The sequence below is a fragment of the Apium graveolens genome, chromosome 4 (genome assembly GCF_009905375.1).
Source record: "Apium graveolens cultivar Ventura chromosome 4, ASM990537v1, whole genome shotgun sequence".
Classification (NCBI taxonomy): Eukaryota; Viridiplantae; Streptophyta; class Magnoliopsida; order Apiales; family Apiaceae; genus Apium; species Apium graveolens.
Window position 1 is genome coordinate 28753115 of NC_133650.1, and position 19524 is coordinate 28772638.

Below are 19524 nucleotides of genomic sequence, written 5' to 3' on the forward strand. Positions count from 1 at the left end.
ACTTGACTCGTATATTCAAGCATAATCACAGAGTACTCATATAACACATAGAGAGTATATACTTGTATACTTAAATCTATATCTTAACAAAACAATCATGATCTAAATAACTCGACAACCAAACAACTATTCCTTCATTTTAACTAGAAAATTTGAACCAAAACAAATGGTACCAAGCCAAGAAATCTACATGCAACCACTTAACTTGGAATGCAACCAACTAAACATCTTTTAAACACCAAATCAATTTTACATAAACCATATAATTAGGCTCTAAAATCAAATTTACCAAACAACTTGAATCAACCCTTTTTAATACCATATACCATTCGACTTTTTCAATAAAACACAAATAATTTATCAAATATCAACATGCAAGGTTCCATTTATAGTTTAAACCTATTTTAATCCATTCCAAATAAGAACACTTCTTGAAATCATTTCTTTTAAATCAAAAACCGAACCAAAACATTATTTTTGAATAAAATCTTAACATGCATAAATCCAATCATTATTCCTTTGTAAACCGAATGAAATCCTCGTTTTTAATAATAAAAACTTATCTACTCACATATCCAATACAAACCAAATTCTATTTCCAAATTAAACAATAACATAATTAACAACAAAACAACTTATAGAATTAACATGCAATCAATCAACTCAACATGCAATACTCTAAATCACAAATCCAACTTAATTAAACCCATGATCTAATCATTTAACCCATCTTCTTTCCAAACCAAACAAAATATAACTTGATTACACTTAGGACTTTACATGCAAGCAAGGAAAATAACTCAAAAACAAAGGTTTATATATATATCATCAAAACTAATCGAACATTAAAATCCTTTTGCAAAACTCATTCATTCGAACCAAAAACCAAATATTTGAACCAAAACCCTTTGTAAACTTTGAATCAAAATCAAAACCCACCTTTTTAATATCAAAAGTTGAACCTATCTCTAAAACAAACCAAGAAAATCACATAACTTATGTACTATAGTCTCTCTTAAGGTCATACACTAAGAAATTGTATTTTCTTAGATATAACCAAGAGATGTTGATGCAAAAACTTCCTTAAACGCTTACATGAAAAGATTATATGGATAGAGAATTGGAAATGATAAGGATTAATGGCAAGATCTTTGAATTCTAAGTAAATTTTGGTGTTGCATGTAGGATAGAGAAAGAGAGAGAGAAAGTTCGGGTGAGAGAGAAAAGAAGAGAGGGAGAGAGCCGAGAGAGAGAGGAAGGAGAGAGGGGAGAGAAGGAAAAGAAATGAGATGAGTGAAGTGCTGAGTGAAATGACAAGCTTTTAAATTGATTCTCCCATGTGTAAAGTTATTGGATTTTAGAATTTACCAATCTATCCGTCTCCTACTACTAGCACAAAATGCATGCAAGGCTAGAGTGGTAATTTGGCTAAGTTGAAATGAGATAGTGGGGTAGTTAATGACACAACTACCCTTCTATTATATTGTGAGTGGAAATGCATGCAAGGGTAATTAGGTAATCTAATATTTATTAATCTAATTAATTACAAAGAATACATTTTAAAAATAAAACCATAAATCTATAAATTACAAGAGTGACATAATAAAATAGCTTATAATTTTAGGAATTTAATAAAATCAAATTCAAAATTTATAAAAATAATAATTTTAAAAACTATTTTTCTTAAAGAATAAAAATGCATTTATAACTTATATAAATAGCAATTAATGCACTTTTTATTTTCTAAAATTTCAAATAATATCATACAAGCATATAATCACATAATCATGCACCTTAACATAGATTCACATATCACGTATCATAATGAAATATACTAAATCATAAAATTTTCCTTTTTACTAATATTCATTCTTCGCGTAACGGGTTGCGTCCTGACGCTGAGCGTTTTCAACTACGCTCCACAATCATTCTCTTTATACCAGCTGACACGTCAAACTGGAATATAATATTTATTTAAATATTTCCATTCTCACATAATAACACATAATTCACATAATTGCACTTTACCCGCATAATTAATTCACGAAAATTCCCAGTTGTTACATTCTACCCCCATTATTATGGATAAAAAATGTAGGGTGTATATACTGCTGTATTTATTACTAAGGTTCGGGAGCTCAAGGCCTTTATTGGTTGCTCTCGTGTTTCATAGCTTAACTCTGCCTTTACGAGATGCCTACGTATCTCTGTGAATTAGAGAATTAGGCCAAAAAATGTAGTTCTGATTGATAGGGTGAGTCCCTTTATATAGATATTGAGAGTCCTTGAATTGGACTAGGGTTAGGAGACTTGTTGATCAAGTTCTCAGACTTTGGATAGACTTTGAAGTCTTAAAATAGAGGAATCAAATTCCTAGTTGGTGTAGGTGCCCTTGAGGCTATCTTTTATAGAATTACATCATCGTTAGGACTCATTTAATGAGCTGGTAATCCCCCTAATTTATTAATTATGAAATTAATAAATAATCAGGGCTTTGGGCCTCATTAATTGGGCTTCATTATTGGACAGTATCAGGTCTAATCAATTCAACATTAATTATACTTCTAGTCTAATTTTAGGCCCATATCATTTTGCCTCCCATCTTCTAGGAAACCGTAAAAGTTTTCGCGAAAGTTAAGTTCATTTGTTCCCTTACAGGGTATCATTTTTGCGTAAAGTGTGAAGCGACCTACACATTTATAATGATTTGCCTTGCACATGGTTTTAGGGTTATTTTACAACCTCCCTATTACTTACCTTTTCCTTCTTTTTAGAATTTTTTTGTCTTTTCAGGAATTTTCCCTTAATTTTTGAGATTTTTCCCTATTTTACAGGGATTTTCCCTTCATTTTTGGGATTTTTTCCTAATTTACAGGAATTTTCCCATAATTTCTGGGATTTTTTTTCCTAATTTACAAGAATTTTCCTTTAATTTCTGGGATTCTTTCCTAATTTACAAGAATTTTCCCTTTAGTTCTGGGATTTTTTTCCTAATTTACATGAATTTTCCCTTCATTTCAGGGATTTTTTTCCTAATTTAAAGGAATTTTCCCTTCATTTCTGGGATTTTTTCCTAATTTACAGGAATTTTCCCTTAATTTTTGGGATTTTTTCCTAATTTACAGGAATTTTCCCTTCATTTCTGATACTCACAGGTACTTTTTCTTTATTATTTTATTAAAAATAATTTTTGAAAATAATTTTCTAATTTTCCTTAATTTTCTGGATTTTTTTTGCTTATTTTTTTCTATTTTTTTGGGAACTTTTAGCAATTTTCCTGATTTTTGGCCCATTTTTCGATTAATTAAATAATCAGAAAATGGGCTCTCATGGTTCCATGCATCCTAGGCATGGGCCACCTCCGCCTAGGAGACATGTTTCCAACAACGCCCAGGAATGTTGTCTCCTAGGCGCTGTTAGTTCCCTCCCTGCTTCCTAGGCGTGGGTCACCCCCGCCTAGGAGGCAACTTGCCTACCACGCCTAGTAATCATGTCTCCTAGGCGTGGTTTAGCTTCCCATAGCTACAATGCATCCTAGGCGTGGGTTACCCCCGCCTAGGAGACATCTTTTGAACAGTGCCTAGGAATTATGCTTCTTAGGTGTGGTTTGACTTTTAAAGCCCTTATACTTCCTAGGCGTGGGTTACCCCCGCCTAGGAGACATCTTTTGAACAACGCCTAGGAATTATGCTTCCTAGACGTGGTTTTAGCCTTCATTTTTTTCCCCTTAATCTTCACTAGTGTTTTTCTCCGTAAGACGATTCCCAGCCTTCTCCACCAGCGTTTTCTTTTGAAAGATTCTGCTTTTTTTTCTTTTCTTCTTTTTTGTTTCTATTCTTTTTTTTATCACTTCCCTTTTTTTCTTTTTTTTTTCTCTTTTTTTATAAAATATGAACTCTTGTCATAATTTATTGTGTCAGCAGACATACTTAATTTTGTGCAATCGTGCATAATATAACTAAATGGATAGAAAATAATATTAAAAATTATTTTCTATTATTTCCAATTAATTCTATTTTTTAAATTCCTTAATCTTTAAGGAATTTAAATATCAAATTACGAATTTACTCGTAATTTTTGTTGTCATCAGACATTAATTTATACATTCTCTATTTTGAGAATTTTGTCTTCCTTTTTTCTAATAATCTAATAATTATTTCCTCCCTTTTTTCTTTTAATAAGAAAAGGGTACCTTCATTCGACCATAAATTCTAGGCGTGGGTTACCCCCGCCTAGGAGACGGTATTGTAACGTCGGTTAGGAATGGTGCTTCCTGGGCGTTGTTGGGGTTCAAGCCTAACAATCCTCGTATTTTACCCATATCCATGTTATCAACTCATAATCTGAGTTTATACGTATCGAGGCTATAAGGTCTTCTAATGAGTGACCTCGCGGCCTTGTATGGCTTCATATGCCTGCTATGGCTCTTTATTTTGCTTTTATCTGCTTTCGGTCCTTTATGGACTTTGAACATTTTCAGTATGCATCCTAATTGTCCTTCGGGACTCTTCTTGTGATCTTTCAAAATTTTCTATCTTTATGCAATTATCTTTTATTTTCGCCGATTGGTCTTTCTGGACTTGCATTCATTGGATGCTCGCTCATAAATAAATTGATAGATAAGATGATAGAAATAAACTTGCATAAGTAGATAATATCTTGAAATATGGGTCCAACCCTTACATTGAATAGAAATTGGTTTCATTGACCTTATTTCTACTTGTTAGATGCATTCACGCTATGGGGCTTTGTATATTGTAAGCCCAAAAAGGTAGAGGCATCTTTGGGGCTACAAGCCTTCTTTTTGCATGTATCAAACATTTACTTATGTCACTTGAACTCTTCAGGTACAAGATATTCTGGTATATAATCGTTACCCGAGTTTAATTAACTGTAATTGAATGATTGCAACACCTTCGAGCCTCTAATCGGAAAAAACTTGGGCTCTTCGGGCCTTTAGCAACTTTTATTTTCATTTTCTTGCGTACTATTTCAGTACTCGGCACATATTATGTGCTTGCCACATATTTTCTTTTCTATCATACACAATAATCCTTCAAGTTTATGACATAGCAAGCCTTTGGCATTTTCTCATCATTTATGGTTTTCAACTTGTTGGATTTTTGTCCTAGAACGCACTTGACTCAAAATGGCCCTTCGCGATTAGGGGCTAGCTTTCCTTTTCTTTAACTCTGGATTCCCCAACCTTCCCCAAGACTAAGTCTCCATCTTGAAAGAAACTTTTTTTAACCCTTCAACTGTAGTTGAGGGAGGCTCTTCACTGAGGGGCTTTAGCTTCATCGATGACCTCATAAATTTGGTCGAGGGCTAGCCTCATGCCTTCTTTGTTAGTATCTGGCTTGCAAGCTTCAACTTTTGGTTATACATATGTAATTTCCAGCAGCACCACTACCTCAGCTCCATAAGCCAGCATGACTGAGGTTGTTTCGGTTGTGAACTTGAAGGTAGTTTTGTAAGCCCATAAGATAGGCAACAATTCATCCACCAACGTGTTCCTCGAGGGTTCGACCCTTATTAAGTTCGACCTATTTGTAGTAAATCTTCAGATTTTGAGCATGCCAAGCCCGAGGTACTTCTTCTCCATCCATGGTTTCCAGCTTGTAAGATCCCCTTCCTTGAATGCTCTTAATCTTGTATGGTCCTTCCCAATTCGGGGCGAGCTTTCATTTCTGCCCTATACCAGAGGTTTCCACCTTCCTTAGGACCAAATCTCCTTGCTTGAAGAATCTCTCTTTTACCCTTAGGTTGTAATAAAAAAAGTTTTTCTTATGACATTCCACTATCCTTGCGTGCACCACATCTAGTACTTCATCTATTAAATCCAGGGCTAATCTTTTTCACTCCTCATTTTCCTCAGCATTGAAAGCTTGGATTTGGGGAGATGAGTGCGATATTTCTACAGGAACAACTGCTTCTGCCCCATATGCTAACATGAAGGGAGTTACTCCGATGGTGACTCTACAAGTAGTTCTGTAAGCCCAAAGTATTGGGAGTATTTCATCCACCCAATTATTCCTGGATTTCTCAATCCTCTTCTTTAACCCATCTAGAATTATACGATTCGCTACTTCCGCTTGCCCATTGGCTTGTGGATGAGCTACATAGGTGAACCATAATTCGATCTCATTCTCCTTGCAGTACTTCCTAAACTCTTCGTTGTTGAATTGTATTCCATTATCAGTGACCAGCATGTGCGGGATTCCATATCTGCACATGATGTTTTCCCACAGGAATTATGCAACCTGCTTAGTTGTGATCTTGGCTAAAGGTTTAGCTTCAATCAACTTAGTAAAATAATCAAAAGCCACAATCAGGAACTTCCTTTGTGTCGTGGCCATGGGGAAAGGCCCAAGTATATTTATTCCCCACATGGCAAATGAGATGGGAGAGCTGATGGAAGTCAACATCTCGGGTGGTTGTCAAACAACCAGTGCATGTTTCTGACAATGATCATACTTCTTCACATATTCTTTGGCATCATCCATCATCCTTGGCCAATAAAAGCCTAAACGGGTTATTTTATGAGCCAATGCACTGCCCCCCAGGTGTTGCCCACAGTTGCCTTTGTGTACCTCTTCCAGAGCCAAGCGTGCCTCATCGGGCCTGAGACATCTTAAGTAAGGAACCATATAAGATCTGTTGTACAAAATCCCATCGATCAAGGAGTATCTCAGAGCTTGAACGACCAACTTCCGTGCTTCAGTCACATCATTTGGTAGCCAACCAGTTTGAATATGGGCCTTAATAGGATCTATCCATGAAGTTCCCAGCCCTATGGGGGCTACAAGCTTAATATCAATGTAATGCGGAAGTATACACTTCCTGAACTTTCCTTTATCTCTGATGAAGAAAACTTAGACAATGCATCTGCCTTAGCATTTTCCTCCCTTGAGATGTGCTCAACATGGCATTCATCGAACTGAGTCATCATAGCCCTTACTAGGCGGACATATTTAGCCATCGTATCATCCCTTGCCTCAAACTCTCCTTTGACCTGGAATATGACCAACTTCGAGTCTACACAGACCTTTAAGTTCTTGACTCTCAATGTCCCTACTAAGGCCGAGGCCAACTATCAGAGCTTCATATTCTGCTTCATTGTTTGTAGTTGGGAAGTCTAGCTTCATAGCATATTCAATTAAGAACCCATCGGGGCTTTGCAAAACTAGCCCTGCTCCTCTTGAATTTGTTTTTGATGCTCCATCAAAATAGAGAACCCAATATTCCTTCTCCTTAACGGCCTTTTCTTTGCTTCATTTATCAGCTTCTGTGTATTGAGGTATAATATCTTCCTGCCCCCCGACTTCTTGGTTGGGTATGGTACATTCCACCATGAAGTCATCCAATATATGGGCTTTTATTGCCGTTCATGGCTTGTACTTGATGTCAAATTCTTCCAATTCTATTGCCCATTTAATCAGCCTCCCTCTAGCTTTGGGACTATGAATAATGTTTCTCAATGACTAATTTGCCAGCACTTCAATTGTGTGAGCCTGGAAGTAAGGACGCAAATTCCATGAAGCCATCAATAAGGCTAAAGCAAACTTCTCAATAGTTGAATAATTCAACTCAGCTCCGTGCAGAATTTTACTAACATAGTATATGGGTTTCTGGACTTTAAGCTCCTTCTTAATCAATACAGCGCTCAAGGCATTTTCTGAAATGGCCAAGTATAAATACAAGGTTTCATTCAGAGCTGGCTTGGCCAACAATGGGGCCTGGACCATATATTTCTTTAATTTTTCAAATGCCTCCTGGCTTTCCTCAGTCCATACAAAATCTTTAACCTTCTTTAGGGATTTAAAGAAGGGCAAACACTTGTCTCCGGATTTGAAGATGAAACATCCCAGAGCTGCAACCCTTCCGGTGAGTTTCTGAATGTCCTTTATGGAATGTGGTGGTTCTATATCTAGGATAGCCTTTATTTTATCAGGATTAGCCTCGATTCCCCTCTTGGAGACCATCAGGCCTAAAAACTTTTCAGATCCCACTCCGAAAGCACACTTTGCGGGATTTAGCATCATTTAATGATATCTCAATACCTCAAAAGCTACCCTCAAATGGGTTATGTGATCAGCCTTTAACAAACTCTTGACTAACATGTCATCAACATAAACTTCCATAGTTTTGCCAATAAGATCCTTGAAAATCTTATTTACCAACCTTTGATAGGTAGCTCCTGCATTCTTGAGACCAAATGCCATAACAAGATAATAAAATGCACCAAAGTCGGTGATGAATGATACCTTAGGCATGTCATCCTTATGCATCTTGATCTAATTGTATCCACTAAATCCATCCATGAAGCTCAGCATCTCATGACCAGCAGTAGGATCTATCAATGTATCTATCCTCGGCAACGGGAAACAATCCTTTGGGCATGCATCATTTAGATCAGTGAAGTTCACGCACATTCTCCACTTTCCATTAGCCTTCTTCACCATTACAGGGTTTGCTAACCACTCCAGAAACTGTATCTCTTCAATGAATCCAGCCTCTAGGAGCTTCTCTACTTCTTGCTTAATAGCTTCTTGGCTCTCTGGAGAAAAGCTTCTTTTCTTTTGCTTCACAGTCTTTCGATTTAGATCCATGTTCAGCTTGTGAGTGATCAGTTCCGGGTCTATGCCTGGCATATCAGCTGCCGACCATGCGAACACATCATGACTCTCTTGTAAAAGCTTCACTAACTCCCCTCTAAGGGGCTCCTCTAGTGATGCTCCAATAAAAGTTACTTTCTCAGGATCCTCAGGAGCCAAAGGAATCGGAACTAAGTCCTCTGCTGGCTTCCCTCTGATCTCATCATTTTCACGGATATCGAGATCTTCAATAGGCAAAACCTGCCCCCCGAATCTATCAGATCTAAGAGAGGCTACATAATAACTCCATGCCATTTTTTGATCTCCTCTCTCTTCTCCAATCCCACTCCGGGTGGGAAACTTCATCACTGAATGGTAGGAAGAAGGGACGGCCTTGAAAGCATGTATTCCCGTTCTTCCCATGATTGTATTGTAAGTTGATCCAGCCTTTACCACTACAAAGTCCAAGATTTGTGTTGCTTGTTTCGGCTCCTGACCTATGGTCATTAACAACTTAATTATCCCTTCGACGGGGCATTCCACTCCTGCGAATCCATATATCGGCATATCGGTCGGGGTTAATTGAGAATCATTGTAACCCATCCTTAAAAAGGTATCATAGAGAAAAATATCCACCGAGGCTCCATTGTCTACAAGGACCCTCTTCACTGGGTTGTTCCCTATTATTGGTGTTATGACCAGGGGATCGTCAGGAGGAAATTTCACACCCTCTAAGTCTAAATCATCAAATGTCATTGTTACTCCCGTCCTAGCCCTCTTCGGGGCTTCTCCGACAATATGCATTACTTCTCTAGTGTATGCTTTCCTCGAATTTTTGGATAAACCAGCAGCGGTTGGTCCTCCGAAGATTGTATTTATCACTGGCCCTCAGGGTCTTGGACCTCCAAAGATTATGTTAATCACCGGTCCCCTAGGTTGGGGATTTCTCCCCTGATCGTCCTGATCCCTTTCGCGATCATCAAAGTTCCTTCTTCCATTATTACTCATATCTCCTCTATCTCCAGTATACTTGCTTAGCCTTCCCTTTCGAATAAGGAATTCTATTTCATCTTTTAGTTGCCTACACTCATCGGTGTCATGTCCGGCGTCCTTGTAAAATCTACAATACTTGCTTTTATCTAGCTTAGTAGGATCAACTTTCAGGGGTTTAGGCCAACGGACTTCCCTAGCTCTTTCATTTTCCATCAAGATATGGCTTCTAGGAGCATTCAACTTAGCATATTCAGTGAACTTTTGCCCAGGTCCTCCCTTCTTCGGGGTCGAATTAGGGTTTTGCTCAGTTCTAGGATACTTGTCCTTAGCAATATATTCCAGATCAGTCTTTCGCTTCTTGCCACCAGCGGGCTCATTATTTACTACTGTCTTCCTTATGCTCTCCTTCACTTTGATGTATTTCCCGGCCCTATCTTGGAGCTGTAACATACTTTCAAGGGGCGCTTGGCCAATGACATCTTGAAGAATATGTCCCTAGTTCCCTGCTGCAGTGCTATCATAGCTACCTTGTCATCAAGATCCGGGACCTTCAAGGCTTCCTTGATGAAATGATTTAGATAGTCTCTCAAAGATTCTTTTGCTCCTTGTATAATACTCATGAGGGATGCTGAACTTTTCTTGTGCACTCTCCCACTGATGAACTGTTTAATAAAAGCTTCGCTTAGATCTCTGAAGGATCCCATAGAATTTGGAGGCAAACGACTATACCATCTTTGAGACATTCCCGACAGGGTTTGAGGAAAGGCCCGACACTTAATAGCGTCATTCACGGGCTGCATAAATAGTGCATTAGAGAATGTCCTAAGATGATTAGCGTGATCTCCAGTGCCATCATAAGCTTTGATGGTGGGAGTCTTAAACTTCCTTGAGATATGAGCATTCATTATCTCTTCAGTGAATGGTGGAGTGGGATCATCAGGATCTCCTAAGGGCCGAAGATCACTTGGATCAGCCCTTGGGGCAACAACCCTTCTTGGTATTAGACCATGCAGGTCTATGACTGGACGATATCTCCTCCTCGGGGGTAGTGGGGATTTTAGGTGCGTCTTTAGATCATCTCCTGTACTTCTTGGGTATTCGTCCCTTGTGTGGTTCTGGGGCGTCGATTAGCATCAGCCATAGGTTCTTTACCAGCACGCCTCCTCCTTGGAGCCACATCGTCATCCGAAGATTCGGAGTCTCTTTTAGTGTAAGGTCCAGAGAATTCTTGGTCCTCCGAAATTGGAGCCAAATCTCGTATATAAGGGGTGTTTGTCCCCATGCTTCACTTCATCCAGCATGTCCACTTCCTCCAACTTCGGGGTATAGGGGCATCCCATAGGGGGGATTAGTGGTAACAATAGTTAAATATTCAGACCTTGTGGGTTGAGAGTTCACAGGTGCATGTACCTGCTGAATTTGGGGATTCGTTCCTTGAGGAGCTGGGGGATTCGTCCCTTGTAGAGCCAGGGAATTCGTCCCTTGTGGCTGAGGCTCAGTTGCCCCTATCGGGGTTCCTTCTTGGGTGGAAGCGTGGGATGAGTGTGGGGGTATCTCCACCATCGACGAAATCGTTTGAGTTGTCCCAGCTGGTGTTCCTTCAGGGGCGTTGTTTCCACTCCATGTTCTCACCATGGTTGTTGTTATGCTTTCCCACAGACGACACCAAATATTATGGATAAAAAATATAGAGTGTATTAACTGCTGTATTTATTACTAAGGTTCGGGAGCTCAAGGCCTTTAATGGCTGCTCTCGTGTTTCGTAGCTTAACTCTGCCTTTACGAGATACCTATGTATCTCTGTGAATTAGATAATCAAGCCAAAAAACGTATTTCTGATTGATGGGGCGAGTCCCTTTATATAGATGTTGAGAGTCCTTGAATTGGACTAGGGTTAGGAGACTTGTTGATCAAGTTCTCAGACTTTGGATAGACTTTGAAGTCTGAGAATAGAGGAATCAGATTTCTAGTTGGTGTAGGGGCCCTTGAGGCTATCTTTTATAGAATTAAATCATCGTTAGGACTGTTTTAATGAGCTGGTAATCCCCCTTATTTATTAATTACGAAATTAATAAATAATCAGGGCTTTGGGCCTCATTAATCGGGCTTCGTTATTGGACCGTATCAGGTCTAATCAATTCAACATTAATTATACTTCTAGTCTAATTTTAGGCCCATATCACCCTTAAAAGGATTCTATCCTCAGAATCTAATCTAAACAAATAGAATGGGGATATTTCTCTCGCGATTTACTTTCTAATTTCCAAGCTGACTCTTCTATCCTAGGATTTCTCCACAAAACTCTAACTAGAGGCACCACTTTATTTCTAAGCGCTTTTTCTTTACGATCTAGAATTTATACTGGATGCTCCATATATGATAGATCTCGTTGAATTTCCACAGGTCCTAGCTCAATCACATGACTATCATCAGCATTATACTTCTTCAGAAGAGAAACGTGAAACACGTTATGAAGATGTTGCATCTACAGAGGTAACGCTAACTTATATGCTACTTTTCCAATTTGCCTTAGCACTTCGAATGGTCCAGTATATTTAGGACTCAGCTTGCCGTTCTTCCTGAATCTGGATAGACCTTTCCATGGACGGATCTTTAACAATACTTTGATTGTGGGTGCGAACATCACATCCTTTCTTGTTTTGATCTGCATCTTTCTTCTGTTGATCTTGAGAATCAATCAGCCTTTTGCAAATCACATCCATCTTCTCTTTCGTCTGTTGCATCAACTATGGGCTAATAATTTACATTCGCCAACTTCATCCCAGTAGGTAGGGGATCTACACTTTCTTCCATACAATGCCTCGTAAGGCGGCATGTCGATAATTGCGTGATAACTATTATTACAAGAGAATTCAATCAAAGGAAAAAGGTCGTCTCAATTCCCTTTGAAATCCAATGCACAAGTTCGTAACGTACCTTCGATTATTTAAATAGTTCTTTCGCTTTGTCCGATGTTTTGCGGATGATATGCCGTCCTCATTTTTTAGTTTAGCTTCCAAATGATCATGAAATTGTCGCCAAGCTCTCGAATTAAATTTCGGTTCTCTATCAGATACGATAGGCACTGGAACTCCGTGACGCATCACGATTTCATCCACATACATCTTAACTAAAATTTTCCAATGAGAATCTTTCACTGATATGTAAGAAACGTGCTGACTTTGTCAATCGATCAATTATTACCCATATTGCGTCATGATAAGACTTAGTCTTTGGTAATATTACCACGAAATTCAGCATGATAAGCTCCCATTTCTGTTCAGGTATATCTATTGGTTGAAGCAATCTATCACACCCCAAAACAACACACACACACGAAACAAATGTGAACCATAATTATATTACATACATATAAATCCAAAAGATGATGATAATCCAATTACAACCCAACCAAAAATATTAAAAACCCAAGATCTTTACAAGTTCAGAGTTTGGAACAGCCCTTCTAACTAATATAAAATTTCTTAATGGCGGATCTCGCCTAATCTATATCTATAGTCTACCTGCAGCCTCAAATGGTTCTCGGCGTCTCCGACCATCGACTTACAAGCGGTTTGCTTGGTGCGTACCATGGTTGCTAGCTGTAGAAAAGGGTTAAATACGAGAAAAATGAGCTAAAAATGCTCAGCAAGTACTAATAGTTCTACTATACATGGCATTACCTCAATATCAAGAGTTCATAAATCAAGAGGTCATGAATACTTGATAAAAATGATAATTAGAAACATGAAGTCATAATATAAAGGGCAAAGTAGATAAGACTATAAAATAACTTCCTAAAGGTTGATAAGACTATAAAATAACTTCTAAAATTGGTAAGACTCAGAGGCCTCACACCTATAGGCTTACAAAGATCAATAACCACAATTAAGTTCCCTGCTAGCACCAGTTTGCACTACCTGCATTCTTTGGCAAAAATATTAATTCCTACATTGGGACTTCTAAAAAAATCAATTCCCATGGATTTTTAAGACCTAATACCAACTCTCAGACTTGGTTTCATTCCAAGGCCTCACCTAGGCTTCTCTAGGCCTCTGCTCAAAGTTGACACTGCCCAGCCCCTTTTGAATTCCCTCTGCTCTATTTTTACTTACATAAAACTCACTGTTCTCAATAAATTTTTAATTATAATGGTTTTTTAAGCTTCCTAAGGATGCATTACACTTATTTAAGCCAAGGCCCCATGAAGTCCTAGCCTAAGACATGGTTATAATCAACCAAAACTCAAGTTTACACAGTCCGCCCCTGTTCTGAGCTATTCTCGGATATGTGGATGTGCACCTACCTAAATACAAGTTTTTCAATGAATCAAAGCCACTGGAATCAAGTAAAACTCAAGTCCTAACTCCAGTAAACTCAGGCCTAGCAAGGCCTCACCAATACTCACCTAAAACAACCTATACTTATGGTTAAAAATCTGTGCCTAGTGATCCTCCTTCCACCTTAACTCCCAACTTAACACCAAAACCAACAATCAAGCCAACAAATATAACCTAAAATGTACACAACCCTACTGACTATCATTTTATGGGAATTACGAGAAAAAATCTAACCATATAAGTCATTTACCAAGGCAAGAATAGAGAGCATAGCAGAGCAGATTTTACATATGCGATTTTACGCAAAATTTTGAACTAAAAATACATGGAATCAACTTGATGGCTACTAAATTTGATCATGAATTAACAAGGCACATAACATACTAGCAATTCAGAGCAAAAACTATGGCATGCATTGCACAAAAACTCTAATTTAAGTCACATAACAAATTCGTCCGAAATATCACTTATATCATGACATGCAAGTACTAACTTCAATTTTTATCATAAAAATCATGGCATGCAAGGATGGAAATTTGTGAAATACATTTTAAAAGATCAAAAGTTCTTTGCAAGCCACATGCAAAGTCTCTTTTTAAAGAAAAACCAACTAACACAATGAAATCCATTCGGCTCCTGGGGAGTCATTGCCGAATGCTTGAGGTCAAGATCATGGCTTGAAAATAGGAGCAAAACACTTTGTCAAGACCATCTCTTGCTCAAGTTTTATGAGCCATATTGAGTTTAACTCTAGATTCATAAGAATCAAATTTAAAACCCTTGGCTTTAACCACATGCAACTAAGAAACTAAACTCAAATGAAGATATAACACTAAGTGAGGATGACCTTGCTTAGATGAGTTGAAAGGTGTAAGAAAATAAAGAAATGGGGAAAAAAATGAAATGGGTGGGAGGGTTTTAGGGTGCGGAAGAGATGGAGTATGGAGAGGAAAGAATGGAGTGGTGTGTGTGGTGAGAGAAATGATGTGAGATTGAGTGTTTTGGCTAGCTTTTGTTTCATCTAAGTAGTAAGTGGAGTTTGTTTTTACCATTCTATCTTTCTTCTACTACTAGCAAGTTTTGCATGCAGGGTTTTATGGGTCATTTAGTTGGTCAATTAGAGTTAGTGGAGGGTGAAAGGTCGGTCTTACCCTTGATTTCTATTTGGTGGAATTTGTATGCAAGGGTACACTTGTAATTCAATAACTATTAAAAGTATAATTAAAAATAAATGAGTTTTAGTAATTAAAATATAAATCCACAAATCAGAAGATTAATACCATAAATACTATGAGATTTTAGAATTTTAATAAAATTGTTATCAAAAATTTCGGACAAAAATTTATATTAAAAGAGTTTTCTAACATTATCACACTAATAAATAAGCCATGTAATATATAATTAACACATTATAAATCACACAAGCAATTGCAAGTAATTTGACTCTATTCCTCAATATTAGAATATAATTTATCGCCTAATTGCAACTATTCAAATATCACTAAATCGCGAGAATCTCAATTATTATTTAATCGCGTAGTCGCAACTATTCATATATCATCAAATTGCGCTACGTATTTAATCGTGTAACTAAAATCTTACTCACGTACAAAAGTTATACGCTTAAAAATATTCCAGCAACATTCGCAATGCCATACAATAAAATTATACACAATATATAACGAATCCGCATAATTGGCATTTTATCACATAATATTCATGAATATATATATCGTATTTATAAAATAGTTCAAATATTCACCGGTTGTCACATCCTCTCCCCCTTATAGGATTCTGTCCTCAGAATCTAGGAGAATAGTTAAGGATACAGATTTCGCAATTCAGATTCTAACTCCCATACTGCCTCTTCGACTTTAGGATTCCTCCACAATACTTTCACCAAACTTACTAATTTATTTCTAAGAATTCTCTCTTATCGATCTAGTATCTGCACAGGTTATTCTTCATATAATAAATCAGCCTGAATCTCTACTGGTTCAATCTCTATCACATGATTGGAGTCTGGATTATACTTCTTCAGCAATGAGACATGAAATATATTATGCACGTGCTGATATTGTGGTGGTAAGGCTAGCTCATAGGCAACTTTCCCTACTTGGTTCAAGATTTCAAAAGGTCCAATGTATCTTGGAGCTAATTTCCCTTTCTTACCGAATCGGGTAAATCCCTTCCATGGTGATATTTTTAGCAATACATCTTCCCCAATTTCGAATTTCACATCCTTCCGGGCGAGGTCCGCGTATTTCTTTTGTTTATCCTGAGCAGCAATGAGTCTCTTCTTGATCACAATGACGGTGTCCTTCATTTGCTAAATCAATTCAGGTCCAAAAATCTTTCCTTCCCCAACTTCATCCCAACTCGTCGGTGTTCTACACTTTCACCCATATAAAACTTCGTATGGTGGCATGCCAATACTTGAATGGTAACTATTGTTATATTAAAATTCTACAAGTGGTAGATGATCGTCCAAACTTCCCGAAAAATCAATTGCACAACTTCGCAACATATCTTCAATGGTTTGGATTGTTCGTTCGCTTTGGCCATCGGTTCCAAGATTTTCTTGAAATTGCCTCCAGAATCTTGAGTTGAATCGCGGGTCTTGATCCAAAACTATCGATATAGGTACACCATGGCGTAACACGATTTCGTGTACATACATATGAACTAGTCTGTCTAATGAAGACTTCTCATTGATTGGAAGAAAATGAGCCGATTTTGTAAGGCGGTCAACTATCACCCAAATTGCATCGTGTCCAGAACGTGTTCGCGATAATCCCACTATATAATCCATGAAAATATTTTCCCACTTTCATTCTGGAATCTTCAATGCTTGAATCAAACCACTTGGTTTCTGATGTTCTGCTTTCACTCGTTGGCATGTGTCGCATTTTGAAACCCATTCTGCAATTTCTCTTTTCATGTTTGGCCACTAGAAACTCTTCTTCAAATCATGGTACATCTTGGTAATTCCCGGGTAAATCAAAAATCTTGAGTTGTGTGCTTCTTACAAAATATCATTCTTCAATTCAGTCACATTTGGAATCCAAATTCTTGTCGAAAATCTCAACACACATTGTTCGTCTTTTTATGTACATATCTCTTCTCCCGTCAAATGATTAGTTTCCTGAGTCATCACTTCATCTTGGTATTTCTTTATCCTCTCTAGCAGTATTGGTTGAAAGGTAATGGCATAACACATTTCTTCCGCTCCTCCATGATCACAAAGCTCTAATTGCAATTTTTCAACTTCATCAGATAATTCCTTCGGTATTGTTATCATTTTTAATTTTTCCTTCCTACTCACAGCGTCTGCTACCACGTTGGCCATTCCTGGATGATATTGTATCGAACAATCATAGTATTTGATCAATTCCAACCATCGGTGTTGTCTCATATTTAGCTCCTTCTGAGTAAAGAGGTACTTCAGACTCTTGTGATCCGTGTATATCTCACACTTCTCCCCATATAAGTAGTGTCTCCAAAGTTTCAAAGCAAACACTATCGCAGCTAATTCTAAGTCATGAGTCAGGTAAATCTGTTCATGTGGTTTAAGTTGTCTTGAAGCATACGCTATCACCTTTCCGTATTGCATCAATACGCATCCAAGTCCTTTATAAGAGGCATCACTATATATCACAAAATCTCCCTTATCATCTGGTAATGCTAAAACCAGAGCGGTTACCAATCTTTGTTTCAATTCTTGAAAACTATTTTCACACTTCTCCGTTCATTCAAACTTCTCATTCTTCCTTTTCAATTTGGTCAGTGGTACGACACTCTTCGAAAAATCCTTTACAAATCTTCTATAGTATCCTGCTAGTCCCATAAAACTTCTCACTTCTGTTGGCATCTTCGGTCTCTCCCAATCATTACAACCATAATCTTTTCAGGATCTACTCTAATTCCCTCACTTCGAACAATGTGTCCTAGAAGTCTTACTTCAGTTAACCAAAACTCACATTTTGAGAACTTGGCATACAATCTCTCCTTTCGCAACACTTCCAAAACTATTCTTAGATGTTCCGCGTGATCAACTTCTGTATTTGAATATACTAAAATATCATCGATGAAAACTATGAAAAACTTGTCCAAATACTCCTTGAATACTCGATTCATTAAATCCATAAAAGCAGCCGGTGCATTCGTAAACCCAAAAGCCATAACGAGAAATTCGTAATGTCCGTATCTTGTTCGAAAAGCTGTTTCCGGTTTATATTCAGACTTAATCTTCAATTGGTGGTATCCCGATCGCAGATCAATCTTCGAAAAATAAGAGGCTTCTTTGAGTTGATCAAACAGATCATCAATCCTAGGCAAAGGGTATCTATTCTTAATCGTCAACTTGTTCAATTCTCGATAATCTATACAAAGTCTCATACTTCCGTCATTCTTCTTCACAAACTAAACTGGCATGCCCCACGGTGAAACACTTGGTCTTATAAATACCTTGTCTAGTAGTTCTTGTATTTGCTTTGCTAGTTCCCTCATCTCCGTTGGTGCCATCCTATATGTAGCTTTCAAAACAGGTTCGCTGCCGGGTGCAAGGTCAATTGTAAATTCAATTTGTTGGACCAGGGGTAAGCCAAGAAGCTCTTCAGGAAAAATGTCTAGAAAATCTCTTACTACTGGAATGTATTCAGGATTGGAAACTTCTCTACCCTTATCAACTATATATGCCAAATACGGCTCGCATCCTTTCCGAATCAACTTCTTTGCTTGCATCGAGGTAAGGAATGTTTGAGTTTGCATTTGGCCCTTGAATGTCACTTTCTTACCTTGAGGTGTACTCAATACTACACTTTTATCCTTACAGTCTATTTGAGCACTAAAACTTGTCAGCCAATCTATCCATAAGGTCACGTCAAATTCGCCTAATTGGAAAGGAATAAGGTTTGCAGGAAAAACGTGTCCAGCTATTTCTATTATACAATGAGGGCAAATATGATTTACAGATACTATATCTTGATTAGCTAAAATAATGGATAAGGGCTCATGCATCAATTGGGTTTCACAATTCAACTTATCAATAAAAGACTTCGAAATAAATGACCTTGTGGCTCCCGAATCAATCAATACTTTAGCACTAGCAGCATTCACCGAAAGCGTACTCGACACCACATCGACGCTTTGAATTGCATCCTTCACGTTCATGTTGAAAGTTCTTGCTTGAGTTGGATAAGTCAAAGCTGGATGATTTGAAGATGATGCCATTTGAGGTTGATTGATGACATTGGGAATGATGGGGTTGGCATAGGAGTTGCTTGATTCACAGGGTAGGGTACAGTGGTCATTTGCAGCAATTAATTGTTACCCACTCCTTTGCATTCTCGTGACACATGTCCTACTTTCCCACATTTATAACACGTGATGTTGGCCTTCTGATTCTTACATTCATGAGCATAATGACCCTTCGCGTGACACTTGATAAAAACTACATTCACCTTATTGCATATTCCTGTATGTCGCTTATTATAAATCTTACATTCTGGAACTGATCCTTACGGGGGTTTCTGTCCACTAGTTGATTGAGATCTTGTTTCTTGTGATTTATTCCCAAATTCTTTTTTCTTGAA

General features: G+C 37.8%; 1 protein-coding gene across 1 annotated transcript; it reads right to left on the reverse strand.

Moving 5' to 3' along the window:
* Positions 1-18352: 18352 nt before the first annotated feature.
* On the reverse strand, positions 18353-19162 carry LOC141718458 (uncharacterized). Its single transcript, XM_074520845.1, has one exon. The coding sequence runs from the start codon at positions 19160-19162 to the stop codon at positions 18353-18355; it is 810 nt and encodes a 269-aa protein (XP_074376946.1).
* Positions 19163-19524: the final 362 nt, after the last annotated feature.

Bases quoted from the DNA above. Each gene is read 5' to 3' on its own strand.
- LOC141718458 (XM_074520845.1), bottom strand. From the start codon at position 19,162: ATGGCATCATCTTCAAATCATCCAGCTTTGACTTATCCAACTCAAGCA.